Genomic DNA, 13520 nt, shown 5'->3' on the forward strand with positions numbered 1-13520 from the left:
TACTGCTGCTTGGGTTTAGACTGGTGGATGTGTGTGTGTGTGTCTGTGTGTTGTGTGTGTGTGTTTCAGGGAATACAGCCCCCTGGCTACTGCTGCTTGGAGTTAGACTGGTGGTTCAGCCTTGACCTCGGGCGGGGAACAGGCCCTAGATACGGATCTGAGGCATCTGTGCTGGGCCTGGGGCCTCGCTGGGGAGCTCTTCCCACCAGCTGGTGCCAGGACCCTGAACTGCACTGCACCTTCCTTGGGAAAGATAGCACCTCAGCTTCTAGAAAAACTTTGAAAAATGTAAACCCATCCACCTCACTGCTGCCTTATAACCCCAACGGCTCCCCCAATACAGGTGACAGGCCCCTCGCTCGGGCTCCTGGGCCAGCCTGTCCTGCCCCAGGCTGTCCGCAGCATCACCCCAGCCTCTGCCCCGAGCCAGCTCCCCAGGGAAGCGTCAAAGCACTCCCACAAGAGAAGCCCCCAGCAACTGCCCTGTGTTGTTCACTGCAGAACATTCCGTGCCTGGCAGCGGGCTGCCCTCGAATGACTGAACAAGTCCCCAGTGGCTCGGTGCCTGCAGCATGAACCCGCAGCCCGGCCTCCCTCTTGGAACTTGAGGGGCCACATGCACATGTGCACAGCCAGACACAGACCAAACATGCTCAGGGCCCACAGCCTATGGGTCGGGCAGGCCCCCTAGCACTGCCTGGGACACTGGACCAAACACACTCAGGGCCCGGGACCTGGAGGGGTGCAGAGAGCAGGGGCTGGGTCTCTTTGCTCCTCTGTGGCCAACCTCCGCTGACAGTACCAGGAAAGCTGGGTGGGGATGAGGGTCTCAAAGAAGAGGAACTTGGCCTCTCAAATTAGCTTCCTGAAGCCACAGGATGGCTCCACTGAAGGCCTGTGGGCAGCCTGGCTGCGCCCCACCCTGTGGTCAAAGCTGGACCTTCCCTTCCCAAGGTCCAACACGCTTCCCAGAAACAGCCTGAGCAGCAGGAACCACCACCCAGGTGACCCTCACGTGCCCGCCGGGCCTGGGCCAGGGCATGGGCATGGCAGAACCTGTGTGCCAGAGGCCGGCTGCCCTGCCCACACTGCTGCAGCCTCAACCCAGCCCTGCTGCCCACACGACTCACCTGGGCGGCCTCGGGCTTTGCTCTGGGGTCAAAGATACGCAGCTGCTTGTCCTGGAAAAGCCGAGAAGAGAAAACAGCACAGTTAGGGCAGGGAGGGTCTCTGGGGGCCGGTAGGCCAGCCTCCCCCAACCCCAGGCTCTGATGGTCCTCCCGTAGTACACAGGGTGAGGCATTACCCAGCAGACAACCCCTCTCCAGCCCGGGTTCCTCCTCCTCACAGCAAGGGGCAGGCCCCCTTGCCAGCCCCAAGCACCCACGACAGAGAACCCAGTGACAAGGGTTCACATTTCCCGAGCACCTCCTATGCATACGACCTCACCCCATCTTTCTAACCACCTTGCGGAGCTGTGCTATTCCACGACCCTGTCACAGACAGAGAAACCAAAGCCCAGAACCCAACTCGAGGTTCCCAGCTGCCACCCGTGTCTGGGACTGTCCAGGCTAGAGGGGCTCATGGGACAACATCACTTCTGCACTGAACCTGGCGTCTAACCAGGACGGCAAGCTTACACATCTGTCCACTCAGCATGCAGTTACTGGTTCAGAATACCCAAGGGTGGGGATGGGAACAGATAGAAAAAGAAAAAAAAAAAAATACCAAAATAAAATGCCCATGCTTTAAACAGCTTTATTTCTGTGGAACAATCTCTCTGCGTGTGTGAGTGTGTGAACGTGTACACAAACACACATGCATAAAGAACTGGGGGAGGGGGACAGAATCTATATCCACTGACTGTTTACAGGCTTGGCCGTGATGAATTGTTAAATGCAAAAGGGAAGATGCCCAGTAATTCGTGGTGGTGTCATTCTACTGTGGTTAAAAATAAACAAAACCTCCATTTGCCTGACCACATTCCTGTATGTTTTGCAAGAGTGCTGAGTAAGGAGAAAGGTCTTGACAGGCACGGGACGTGTGTTAACACTGGGAACCAGGGCTGAGGCAGGTGAGGGGCGGTTAGCTTTTCCGTTTTACATCTTAGCATGGCTCCCCTTTGTTTCAATCAGCATAGTTCATATTTTCTTATTTCAAACAACAATCAACCAGCAATGAACAATTGGAATTCGAAATGAAAAACAATACTGCTTGTATCAGCACCCCCCCAAAAAAAACCCAGAAATATTTAGCTATACATCTAACAAAATATGTATAAGATGTACACAAGGAACACTATCAAACTCTGATGAAAGAAATCACAGAATTAAACAGAGAGCTAATCCGTGTTCACAGTCAGGAACACTCAGTATTGTCAAGATATCAGTTCTTCCCGACTTGACATACAGATTCAATACGATCCCAATGAAAATCCTGACAAGTTACTTTGTGAATATCAACCCACTGATTCTGAACTTTATGTGGACAGGGAAGAGACTCAGAATGTCGACACAGCAGAAAAGGAGGAGAACAATGGTGGAGGATGGCTGCTCTGGAGTATATCCTAGAGCTCTGGGAGTCAGGACAGTGTGGGTCCACACAAGACAGACAAACAGACCAACGGAACAGAACATAGCAGAGAGAGAGACCCCCTTAGCCACAGCCAGCTGGTCTTCAACACAGGAGCAAAAAGACAGTCTTTGCAACAAATGGCACTGGAACTGGGTGTCCACAGACACGGGTGTGGGACTGGGTGTCAATCTAGGCACGGACTTTACGTCTTTCACAGACATCAACTAAGACTGGGTCACAGACTTAAACGTTAACACGCAAACCTTTATTAGAAAACCTCTAGAAAACAGCATATGAGAAAACCTCGGTGACCTTGCGTTTGACAATATAAAGAACTCATACAACAACAAAAAACCCCCAAATAATCCAATTAAAAATGGGCACAGGACTTCAATAGACATTTCTCCAAAGATACACAAATGGCCAACAAGCATGTGAAAAGATGTTGAACGATTAATCCCCAGAGAAACAGAAATTAAAATCATGGTTAAGATTTTGCATCTCACATCAACGGAATGGCTGCTGTCAAAAAACCCCAGAATAGGACTTCCCTTGTGGTCGGGAGTTTAAGACTCTACCCTTCCGATACAGGGAGCATGGGTTTGACTCCTAGTTGGGCCAGTTCCACATGCCATTGGGTGTGACCAAAAATAAATGAATTAATTAAAAAAAAAAAACAACAGAATATAACAAGTGTTGGTGAGGATGTGGAAAGTTGGAACCCTTATGCGCTGTTTGTGGGAATATAAAACGGTACCGATGATACGGAAAACAGTCAAGCAGTTCCTCAAAAAATTAAAAATAGAATTACCATATGATCCAGCAATTCCACTTCTGTGTATAAACCCAAAAGAACTGGGAACAAGGTCACAAAGAAATACTTGCACACCCATGTTCATAGCAGCATTATTCACAAAATCCAAGATCCAGAGGCAATCCAAGGGTCCACTGACTGATGAATGGATAAACAAAACGCATTCAGTGAAACATTATTCAGAATGAAAAAAGGAAATTACGTCACATGCTATAATACAGATGAAGCTTAAGGACATTATGGGCTTCCCTGGTGGCTCAGAGTAAAGAATCTATCTGCAATGCAGGAGACCTGGGTTCAATCCCTGGGTCAGGAAGATCCCCTGGAGAAGGAAATGGCAACCCACTCCAGTATTCTTGCCTAAAGAATTCCATGGACAGAGGAGCCTGGTGGGCTACAGTCCATGGGGTCACAAAGAGTCAGACACGACTGAGCGACTAACACTACTGAGGGACATTATGCTAAATAAAGTAAGTCAGTTACAGGAAGACAAACAGTGTATGATTCTACTTATATGAGGTATTTAAAGTAGTCAAATTCCTAGGTGTGGAAAGTAAAATGATTACAAGGGCCTGGAAAAGGGGGCAAAGAGAAGTTGTTCAATGGGTGCAGAGTTCCAACTTCAGAACAATGTAAAATACTTAATATGATAACTGTACACTTAGAATGGTTACAGTAGTAAATTTTATATGTTTTTACGCCAAAATTTATAAAATAGCTATCAGTCCACAAAAAGGTAGGGAAAACCCATACATAAATGTGTATTACTAAGTAAATGAAAGAATTCAATCTGGAAAGGCTACACATTCCATGATTCCACCTATGTGACACTCAACATCCAAGATCAGTGGTTGCTGGGGGTCTGGGAAGAGGCAGGCAGGCCTGAACGGGTTAAGCACGGGCCACTTTCTTAGAGGAGCAGAACTATCCTGTGTGATGCTGTGATGAGGGACACATGATGTCGTGCACTTGTGGGAACCCACAGGAAGTACGTGGAGTGAACCCTAATGTAAACTGTGGGCTTTAGTTACTGTAGCAACACTGGTTTAACTGTAACAACCGTACCTCACTGATGCAAGATGGAGCGGGGATGGAAGGGGATATACGACTCCCGGCCCTGACTGCCTGGTCCCTCCCGGGTGCCTGGGATGCAGACAGTGCTGGTGTCTGCCACTCAGAGGTGGTCACAGGTAACTCTGGGTAGGAACCAGACCTGACTTGAGCCCAAAGGACAAGTGGAGCTTGGGCTGGAAAGGTAAAGGCATTCAAGGAAGAGGACAGAGCATGATCGAACATGAGGAGATGGGAGTCTGCTGGCACGTGATGTGTAGGGAAGACAAAGTCATGTGGGGAGGGCATGGCATAAATGAGGGGGACTGGGCAAGCACACAGATGGACAAGGCAGGGGTCCAGCCTGGAAAGTCCTTGAAAGCCACGTCTTCCTGACACCCGGCAGGGTCCCAGGGTTCTTGGGTCTCGCCCAGCACGGCCTTGCGGCTGTAGTTTACTGAGCCCTTGCTATGTGCCAGGTGGGCACCAGGCACAGTCCAGGGATTAACCCTGAGGCACTGTCCACTCCACAATCTCAGGTTCGGGACGAGTTTGCTTAGAGACAGAGATCAGACAGATGGGGCCAGTGAGGGACACAGGACAGGGGCAGAAAGAACAGTGAGAGAGAGAATAGGGAAAAACAGAGACACAGAGAGAGACAGCAATAGACTCAGAAAAGACAGCGGGGGCCAGGAAAGAACCACCGGAGGTTGAGGATAGAGACAGCAGCAGGAGCCAGACAGGGCGGGTCAAGCAGTGGCAGGGACTGGATCTCGAGGTGACAGCCAAGAGAGAAGGCCTCCTGGCAGCAAAGGGCACTCCCCCCACCATGGCGACCAAAGGGCCAGGGTTAGGACTCCAGCTCCACCACTCACGTGCTCCATGACCTGGGAAAAGCCAGGGTGGGCTGGGCGTGACGGCAGCAATTCTCAGAGGTCAGAGGCACCTGGGGAGCTGGGCCATGGAGTGTAGAATCCCAGTGTTAGGTCCAGACCAGGGTTCAGACAGGGCACTGGGGGCTGGCGCAGCGCTGGTGGGGGCTGCAGGGCTGGGCAGCGGGGTCAGCACAGCACTGGGCTCACGGGTTCAGCCCACCCTGCCGAGGGGGCCTAGCTGGACACGTCCACCATCTGTGGGGGCAGTGTGCCCCCTAGCGGCCACTTTTTCTTTCCCACAGTGGCAGCAGCTGGGAGGAGAGCAGGAAGGGGCTTGCGGGGTCCAGCCCCACAGGCAGAGCAACTGAGGGGGCGGGGGGGCCTCCACCGGGCACCACCCCAGCGATGCCCTTGGGCAATCTCTGCTTCTTGTCCCTGCGCCTTTGGGCTCTGGGTGCAGAGGGCCAGAGTTCCACCAGACTCGGAGCTGGATGGCCCCACCAATCCTCCCCATGAAGACACCAAGTAGGCAAGGATCTGAGTCACCGCCTTGGGACCCGATGGGGAAGTGGGGCTCTATGACTAGATGGATCTTCTCTCTCCACTTGCCCCAGTTCGCACCCAATTTTGATGCTAAATGGAGCTCAGACGGCTGGGGAGAAGGGGCTGGACAACACCCCCCTACCTCCACCCCGGCAAAGCAGGAGGCCAGTCTGGAGCTTGGGAGCCCCTGGGGGTGGTACCTCGGGGGTAGCCTGGCCGCAGGCTGGGTAGTGAGAGCCTTCAGCCCTGGATGCTGAGGGCCCACAGTGGTCACCCCTCCCGCATCGCCACCCACAGCCACACACACGGTCAGCGTGGGGACAGTGTGAGCCCCTTGTCTCAATAGGGACAGTTCCCATGCAGCCCCAAGCCCTCCATACACAAGCCCCAGACCGGAGGCTCTCATTCCACCCGGGGTTCTCTAGGTTCTCCTGGGCTCTGGCAGTCCCTCCCAAGGGAGTCACTCCTCACTGTCCTGCCCTCTCGCAGGCCGCCGTGCTCCTCGCCATCATCCCACCCCCACAGCGCCATCTGATCAGGTCACCCCGTATGCTAGGCCCCCAGCCAGGGTGTCTAATGCCTTTCAAAACACATCCTCGCTTGCCCTCAGCCCACCCTCCCCTCCCCGTGGCCGCACGCCTTCACTGGCCGCCTCTGAACACGGCAGGACCCCCGGGAGACACGCCTGCCTCCCGATTAATCCCTCTGCAGCCTCATTTGTGACCCCTCTGGGGGCTCCAACCACACTGCGGTCCGGTTCACACCAGGCCCAGCTGGGCCATGAGCTCCGGGGACGGCTGGCACCTCTGGCTGCTCCACAGGAAATGACCCATGTCCAGCCCCTGGACACCTGCTCCCCAGACATCCTGCCTGGGGCTGGGGTGGGGGCCTGGAGCCGAGGGGACGTGGGGCAGAGGCCACAGGCTGGACTGGCCACGAGGCTGCAGCTGTCACGTCACACATGTACTGTCCACGGCTGCCGCGTTATTACCAGGCAGCACTGAGGGAGACAGTCTGGCCTGCAGAACCTGGAGTCTCTACCACCAGGCTCTTCATAGAAAAAGTCTGCCCCTGCTCCAAGCTAAGGAAGTCACAGAGAACACAGGGAAACAACCCTTTATAGAGATACATCCAAATGTTATAGTCTGTAACACGGTGGGGCCAAGTAGAAGCGATCCACACTTGTGAGAGCAGGCGCTCCACTAAGCAAACTGAATCTATGTGATAAAATGTTTCCTGTGACATGCCTTAAATTTTTGATAAGCTGAAAGAAAAAATGAGTATTATGCTGGACAAAAAGAAGTACAGGGTAGAGTAATGTGGATACTATGTACAGAGGGACTTTCCTGGTGGTCTGGTGGCTAAGACTGCACTCCCACGGCAGGGGGCCTGGGTTCGATCCCTGGTCAGGGAACTAGATTCCACAGCCCCCAACTAAAAATCCCACATGCCACAACTAAGACCCAGCCCAGCCAAACAAATAAATAAATATTAAGGGGAAAAAAAAAGAGAAAAGATGCTATGGAAAAACCCAGATATAACGTTTCGGTCAACCCAACACTATACTTGGGCTTCCCGGGTGGCGCTAGTGGTAAAGAACCTGCCTGCCAATGCAGGTTTGATCCCTGCCTGGGTCAGGAAGATCCCCTGGAGAAGGGAATGGCAACCCACTCCAGCATTGTTGCCTGGAGAATCCCATGGACAGAGGATCCTGGCGGCCTACAGTCCATGGGGTCATAAAGAGTCAGACACGACTGAAGTGACAGCAAAATACTGTACTTGGGTGATCCAAAGGAAACACTTGGTGACAATCCCCTTCCCTCCTTGTCTCCATGTCTCCTCCCCCCGTCTCTTTCGGTGTCTGTGAGGACTGTGTCTAGGTCAGTCCCTCTGCCTGGGACACCTGTCCCCTCCTCAGCTGGGTAGCCCCGACCTCTGTCCCCGGGAAGCCTGAGCCACACTTCCCATAAGAGCCTGTGTAGGCTCCTTCCTTCACGGGCGGCTTCAGGCAGAAGACACCCCACAGGCTCCTGCAAGACTCGAGTCCCGGGTACGCTGTCAGCTGCTTCCATGCAGACTCCGCCCCGGATGCGTCCTCCCCCAACCAGGGGCTCCCTGTCTCCTTGCGGGTTCTGTCCCTCCTCGCTCCCTCTCCCTCCTCTCACCCCTTCCCTCCCACTCGGGGCTCCAGTCCCTCTGCGGGTGCCACATGAACATAGGCCCCCACCTTCAGCTCAGACCGCTGCCCAAAGCCCAGTCCCTGGACTCAACGGACATCACTGGGACGTCCCAGGGGCCTCCGACCCCAGTCTTGGGGGCAGGCCCTCCTCCAGCCTGCAACCGGGGAGCCAGCCTCGTGACCCTCCCAGCCCTCACGGGTATTCTGTCTTGCCTGCATCGCCCCCCGCCCAGAAGGCTCCTCCTTCCCTCCCTCGAAGGTCGTTCCACCTCTGCTTTGGACACCCCTCCTTCCTTCCCCTGTCCACACTGTGGCCGGGGAGCCTCACGGTGCAGACCTGCTCCCCTCACACCCCACCCTGTCTGGCTTTAAACACTCCGCTGCTTTCCAGCTGCTTCTACAGTAACAAGCGTGACGGTGTGCTCACGGTTCTGCCCTCCGCCACAGCCTGCTCCCCCGGCCCCGCACCAGGAGCCCTCCCCTCCCAGCCCCCAGTCGGAGGCCGGGCCTCCCTGGCCTCTCCAACCACTCACAGCACCTCTGATCCCTCTTTAAACAGCCTGGGTCACCGTCAGGGGTCACGACTGTCTTTTCATCTATGATCCCCGGACCTACATTGGCCGCCCCCACCAGCACAGGACCTGACGTCACCGAGGATCCTAAGGCCTGCTGACTGCCTGGGGGAGGGGGGCAGGCACAGTGCCCCACTGTGGATGCTGCCTGACACAACCCTCCGCCACAGTCACAAAGTAGCCAGCAGCCAGGAGGCGCTGGCTGAGGGTGATGACGGGAGCCCCCAAGGGCCAGTGCAGGGCTTTCCTTAGTGGGTCGGGGGCTTCGAGAGACAAGTATGAGCCCGAGGAGTGAGGGTAGCAGAGAGGAACAGCCATCCTGGCTTGAGTTCTCTGCTGCCCCCCAAGTACCGCGGAGCCTCACAGGTACTGCTGGGGTCCTAGGCTCTGCGACGTGACGGCCCTGGCAGAGCCGGGCATGCCTCAGGCCCTGGCAGGCACATTCTCGCGTCTCACCGCCCACCCTTACCTTGCATGTCGTGCCCAGCAGGGCTCCGTCCCGGCTCCAGGCGGCACCCTGCACCAGGTCCCCGTGGGTCGCCAGCTCTGCAGAGAAGCAGCCAAGGTCAGGAGGGGTCCAGGGTCCCCCCGACTCTGTCCCGGGCAGTGAAGGTCTCAGGGAAGCGGGTGCAGGTGGGCCTGGCTTGGGGGTATCTCTGGGGAAGGGGCAGCCGCTGGGAGGGTGCCTTCTGTGCAGGAGCCAGGGCAGCAGGGCCTCCAGGTTGAGGGTGAGGCTTCATTCAGCCCCACCCTTCTCAGGCCACATCCCCAGCCAGCTCCCTGATCCTGGGTCACCTCGCTCACTCCGCTACCAACATGCCTCCCCATCCCCTTGCAGTGGGCCACACAGCCCATGGAAGTGTCACACACACCCCTGCCCTGGGCACCTGCTTGGGCCCTCCTCACTCTCTCCCCGAATAGCATGACAGTTTTAAAATGTGTCCACAAATTCTTTGACACCTCTCCAGTTACAGGCTGAATCGTGTCTCCCCCCAAAAGATGTGAAAGTCCTAATCCTCAGCACCGGTGAATGCGACTTTATTTGGAAATAGGGTCTTCGCAGATGATCAAGTTAAGCTGATAATGCTAGGACGGACTCTGATCCAGTATGAATGGTGCCCTTGTGAAATCAGACCGAGAGACAAACACGCACAGAGAGAAGACGTGAACAGAGGAAGACGGCCATCGACAGGCCACGGAGCACAGGGACCATGGGAGCACCGGAAGCCACGGAGCACGGGAGCTGTGGGAGCACCGGAAGCTTTGAAGCTCAGGAGCCACGGGAGTACCAGAAGCCACAGAGCCCGGGAGCCACAGGGCACCAGAAGCCACAGAGCACGGGAGCCATGGGAGCACTGGAAGCTGAGAAGTTCAGGAGCTACAGGAGCGCCAGAAGCCACAGAGCCTGGGAGCCACGGGGCACCGGAAGCCATGGAGCCTGGGGCCATGGGAGCACCAGAAGCCATGGAGCCTGGGGCCATGGGAGCACCAGAAGCCATGGAGCACGGGAGCCATGGGAGCACTAGAAGCCACGGAGCATGGGAGCCATGGGAGCACTGGGCGGGGAACCTGGTCCAGAGTCTCCTGTGCAGCCTCAGAAGGAATTAACCTTACCAACACTTTGATTCCAGACTCTGGTCTCCAGAGTTGCGAGATAATAAATGTTATGTTTAGGTTCCTCAATTTGTGGTATTCTATTATGGCAACCCTAGGAAACTAACACCTTCTCCTTTCAAAATGTGCAGCCCAGCGACGTCCATGGTGGTCCAGTGACTAAAACTGGGCACTCCTAATGCAGGGGGCCTGGGTTCGATCGCTGGTCAAGGAACTAGATCCCACACGCCACAACTAAGCCCTGGTGCAGCCAAACAAATGTAAAATATACATGAACAAAATGTGCAGCCCAAGTCCTTTCCTCTTGAGTGTGAGCAGGACTTGGTGACTGGCTTTTCGCAGAGGGCATGCATCTCCCAAAGCTGCAGCATAAACCGCACCGTGGCCTCCTCCTTGCTGCTTCTCTGGGACTGTCCCCTGGAGAAGCAGCTGCCATGTGGTGAGGGTGATCAAGCAGCCCACGGGGAGGCCGACAGGGGAGAACTGAGGCCTCCTACCCATAGCCTGCACCGCAAGAGTGAACCACCTAAAACACGGATCCTCCTGGCCCAGTCCAGCCTTCAGGTGACGGCAGCCCCGGCTGACAGTGGGACCCCTGACCTCATGAGAAACCCTGAGCCAGAGCCACCCAGCTAAGCTGCTCCCAAATCCCTGGCGCTGATAAATGTTTTCAGTTCTCTTAAGCCTCTGGGTTTGGGGGTAACTCTTTCTGCAGCCCAAGGTAACTACCATGCCAAGGTCTATCCCCAAGTTAATCCTAGCCCTGTCACCCGCTTGCACTGCGGCCTCAGTCACGTTACTTAACCATAGCTACTACACGGGAATGCCAACAGCCCCCTGTGTGAAGCCATCGGCACAGTGCTGGGCAGACGAGAAGGACCTGAGATGGAAGTTACAGCTGCGGTGACTCCCTGATGACACACCGCCTGGTGGCCTTCACCTCCACTGCAAGGTCGGGCTGGTCTCAACTGCACCAGGAGCATGCTGGGGGCGAGGAGCACCTTGAATTTCAGGTCCCTTGGGGCACAAGACAGCTCCATGGTGAACACTGAGTGACTTCTCAGGAACTGATGCTGTCAGAAGGCAGGTCCCTCAGACACCCCATTATGCTGTTGGCCCTTTGTCCCTGCCCCAGAGGAGGGGACACCACCACGGTGACCCTGCACAACCCTGGACAGTCTGCACAGCCCTGCAGGGCAAGTCTGTCCTTCAGTTCTCTGAGCTTCATGTCTTTCCCCTAAAAAGGGGATGAGCTTGTCCAGGAGGACTCCACAGAAAGGATTTGGTGACGCTGTCACAGAAAACGCCTAGGCTCCGTGGTGGGTCATGCTGATGGGTCAAAACCACTCAAACATTAAAGAATCTGACCCACAGCTGTCGCTACTTATTCGTGGTCTAAATGTTGGTGTGCCCCCAAATTCACAGGTTGAAACCTAACTCCCACTGGGATGGAATCTGGAAGCAGGGCCTCTGGGAGATGATGAGGTCACACTCATGAAAGGGCTCGGTGCTCTTATAAGAGAGACCCCCGAGAGCTCCCTCACTCCTGCCTCCGTGTGAAGAGACGGCCACCTGCGAACCAGGAACCAGGTCCTCTCCAGTGCCTGGATCTCAGACCTGCAGACTCCGAAACTGAGAAATCAATGTTGTTTACAACCCAGTTATAATCCCAGTCTGTGGGATTCTGTTGTAGCAGTCCAATGGACCAGGACACTACACTGGGGGAAATGAAGAAGCAGCTCTGTAGAGGGGAGGGGCAAGCAGTGGAGACAGCAAAATTCTTATCTCCTACAGGAGAAATTAGCAGTCGGCTTTCAAAACTGAAATGACACACAATTCAAGAAATAACAGTATAAGGAAGTTATTTAGACATATGAAAGAGAGAGCAGAAAAAACAGCCAAATGAGGTGAAAACAGACGTCTATGGAAAGTGGGGAGGGTCAGGGTGCTTGTTAACAAGTCTTGTAAATTATATACACGTGCACAGGTGAACAAATACACAGATACATACACACACATATACACGTAGCTACATACACATATATATCACACACGTGTGAAACCCAACACATGTCTTGAAACTCACGTTACCAAAATTGCAAACAGACAGAAAGTGCTGCCAGACGGGGCTGCCCGGGGAGGGGCCGTCTCGGCGGCCCTACCTGTGAGGGGCTGCTGCTTGGTGGCGTCCCAGACCTTCGCAATCCTGCCCGCCGCGCTCAGCAGGACGCCGTCGGCGGTGGGGTGGAACTGCAGCACCTCCACCTGGGCGTCCTCGGGGCCCAGCAGCAGCCCGGGCCCCGAGGGCAGTGCCTGGCCAGACAACGGCAGTCGCCACAGTTTCACCTGCAGAAAAGAGTCAGTCTCTAAGCCCAGGGCTGGCGGGGGGCAGGAGGGGGTCTCGCTGCCTCCATCCAGCCTTGTCCTGGGTGCCCCCACCCCAGGGGAAGGGAGGGGGAGGGCTCAGGGGCCGAGGGGAAGATGTGGGAGTGGGGGAGCCAGGTGCTCTGCTCTGTTCCCTTCAGGCCTCCCACCACCTGGGCCCTCCTGTCTGCAGGAGCCGAGCAGCAGGGCATGGGTCACGGCCCTGGCTCAGAGCAAGTTCCCGGAGGCACACGAAAGCTGATGTTGGGCGGGGGCGGGACTTAGCAGGAGGGGTTGGACTGGGAACCAGCAGGGCCCTGGGCCTCATAAGGCCTCAAACAGGTCTTCCAGCCGCTCTACTCACCGTCCTGTCGGCTGAGGCCGTGGCCAGGAGGAAGTCATCGAAGGGAGAGAAGTCCAAGTCCGTGACCAGGTCTGTGGGAGAGAAACAGCTGACACGGCCAGACGAGGACGAATGTCCTGTTCCAATCCACTGTGCCCTCTCCCAAGGCCGAACCACAGCCCAGGGCCTCCGGGCTGACCCCTCTGCCCACACGATGGCAGGCTGGAAATCCTCAAGGGGAGTGCACTCTAGAGATGGTGGGCGAACACCACAGTACCCACCTGCCAGACACAGGCCCAGAGCCCTGTTGCCCCCAGTGGCCAAGGGCCCAGCAGCAGGAGACTGGTAGGATGGGTAGGAAGCTCCCCACGTCACCAGGCACCTGCATTCGCCCGAAATCCAGAGCCCAGTTCAGGTGAACGGACACAAGTGTCAGCCCCCAAGGGAATCACAAACAGGACAGACCACAGGCCACTCAGCGCTCATGGACCCTCCCCACCTCCACAGGGACATGCACTTCTCTGCGGATGCAGCCAGAGGAGGGCTGAGCATGGAGGGGGGCTTCCTGGAGGGGCACAGTGGGCCCGGAAGA

General features: G+C 55.7%; 1 protein-coding gene across 3 annotated transcripts in view; it reads right to left on the reverse strand.

The window, feature by feature from the left end:
- The window catches only part of CORO7 (coronin 7), a 52938-nt gene that overhangs the window by 32843 nt on the left and 6575 nt on the right, over nt 1-13520 (reverse strand). For 2 of the 3 annotated variants that reach the window (XM_061402464.1, XM_061402466.1), the window contains exons 4-7: nt 12950-13020; nt 12384-12567; nt 9077-9153; nt 1131-1181 (exon numbers count right to left, since the gene is read on the reverse strand). In XM_061402464.1, coding sequence (XP_061258448.1) covers nt 1131-1181; nt 9077-9153; nt 12384-12567; nt 12950-13020 — 383 coding nt within the window. Of the gene's footprint in view, nt 1-1130; nt 1182-3385; nt 3708-9076; nt 9154-12383; nt 12568-12949; nt 13021-13520 lie in introns of those variants that run through there. The other variant, XM_061402467.1, reaches the window with a different exon arrangement.

This window comes from Bos javanicus, chromosome 25 (assembly GCF_032452875.1).
Source record: "Bos javanicus breed banteng chromosome 25, ARS-OSU_banteng_1.0, whole genome shotgun sequence".
Classification (NCBI taxonomy): Eukaryota; Metazoa; Chordata; class Mammalia; order Artiodactyla; family Bovidae; genus Bos; species Bos javanicus.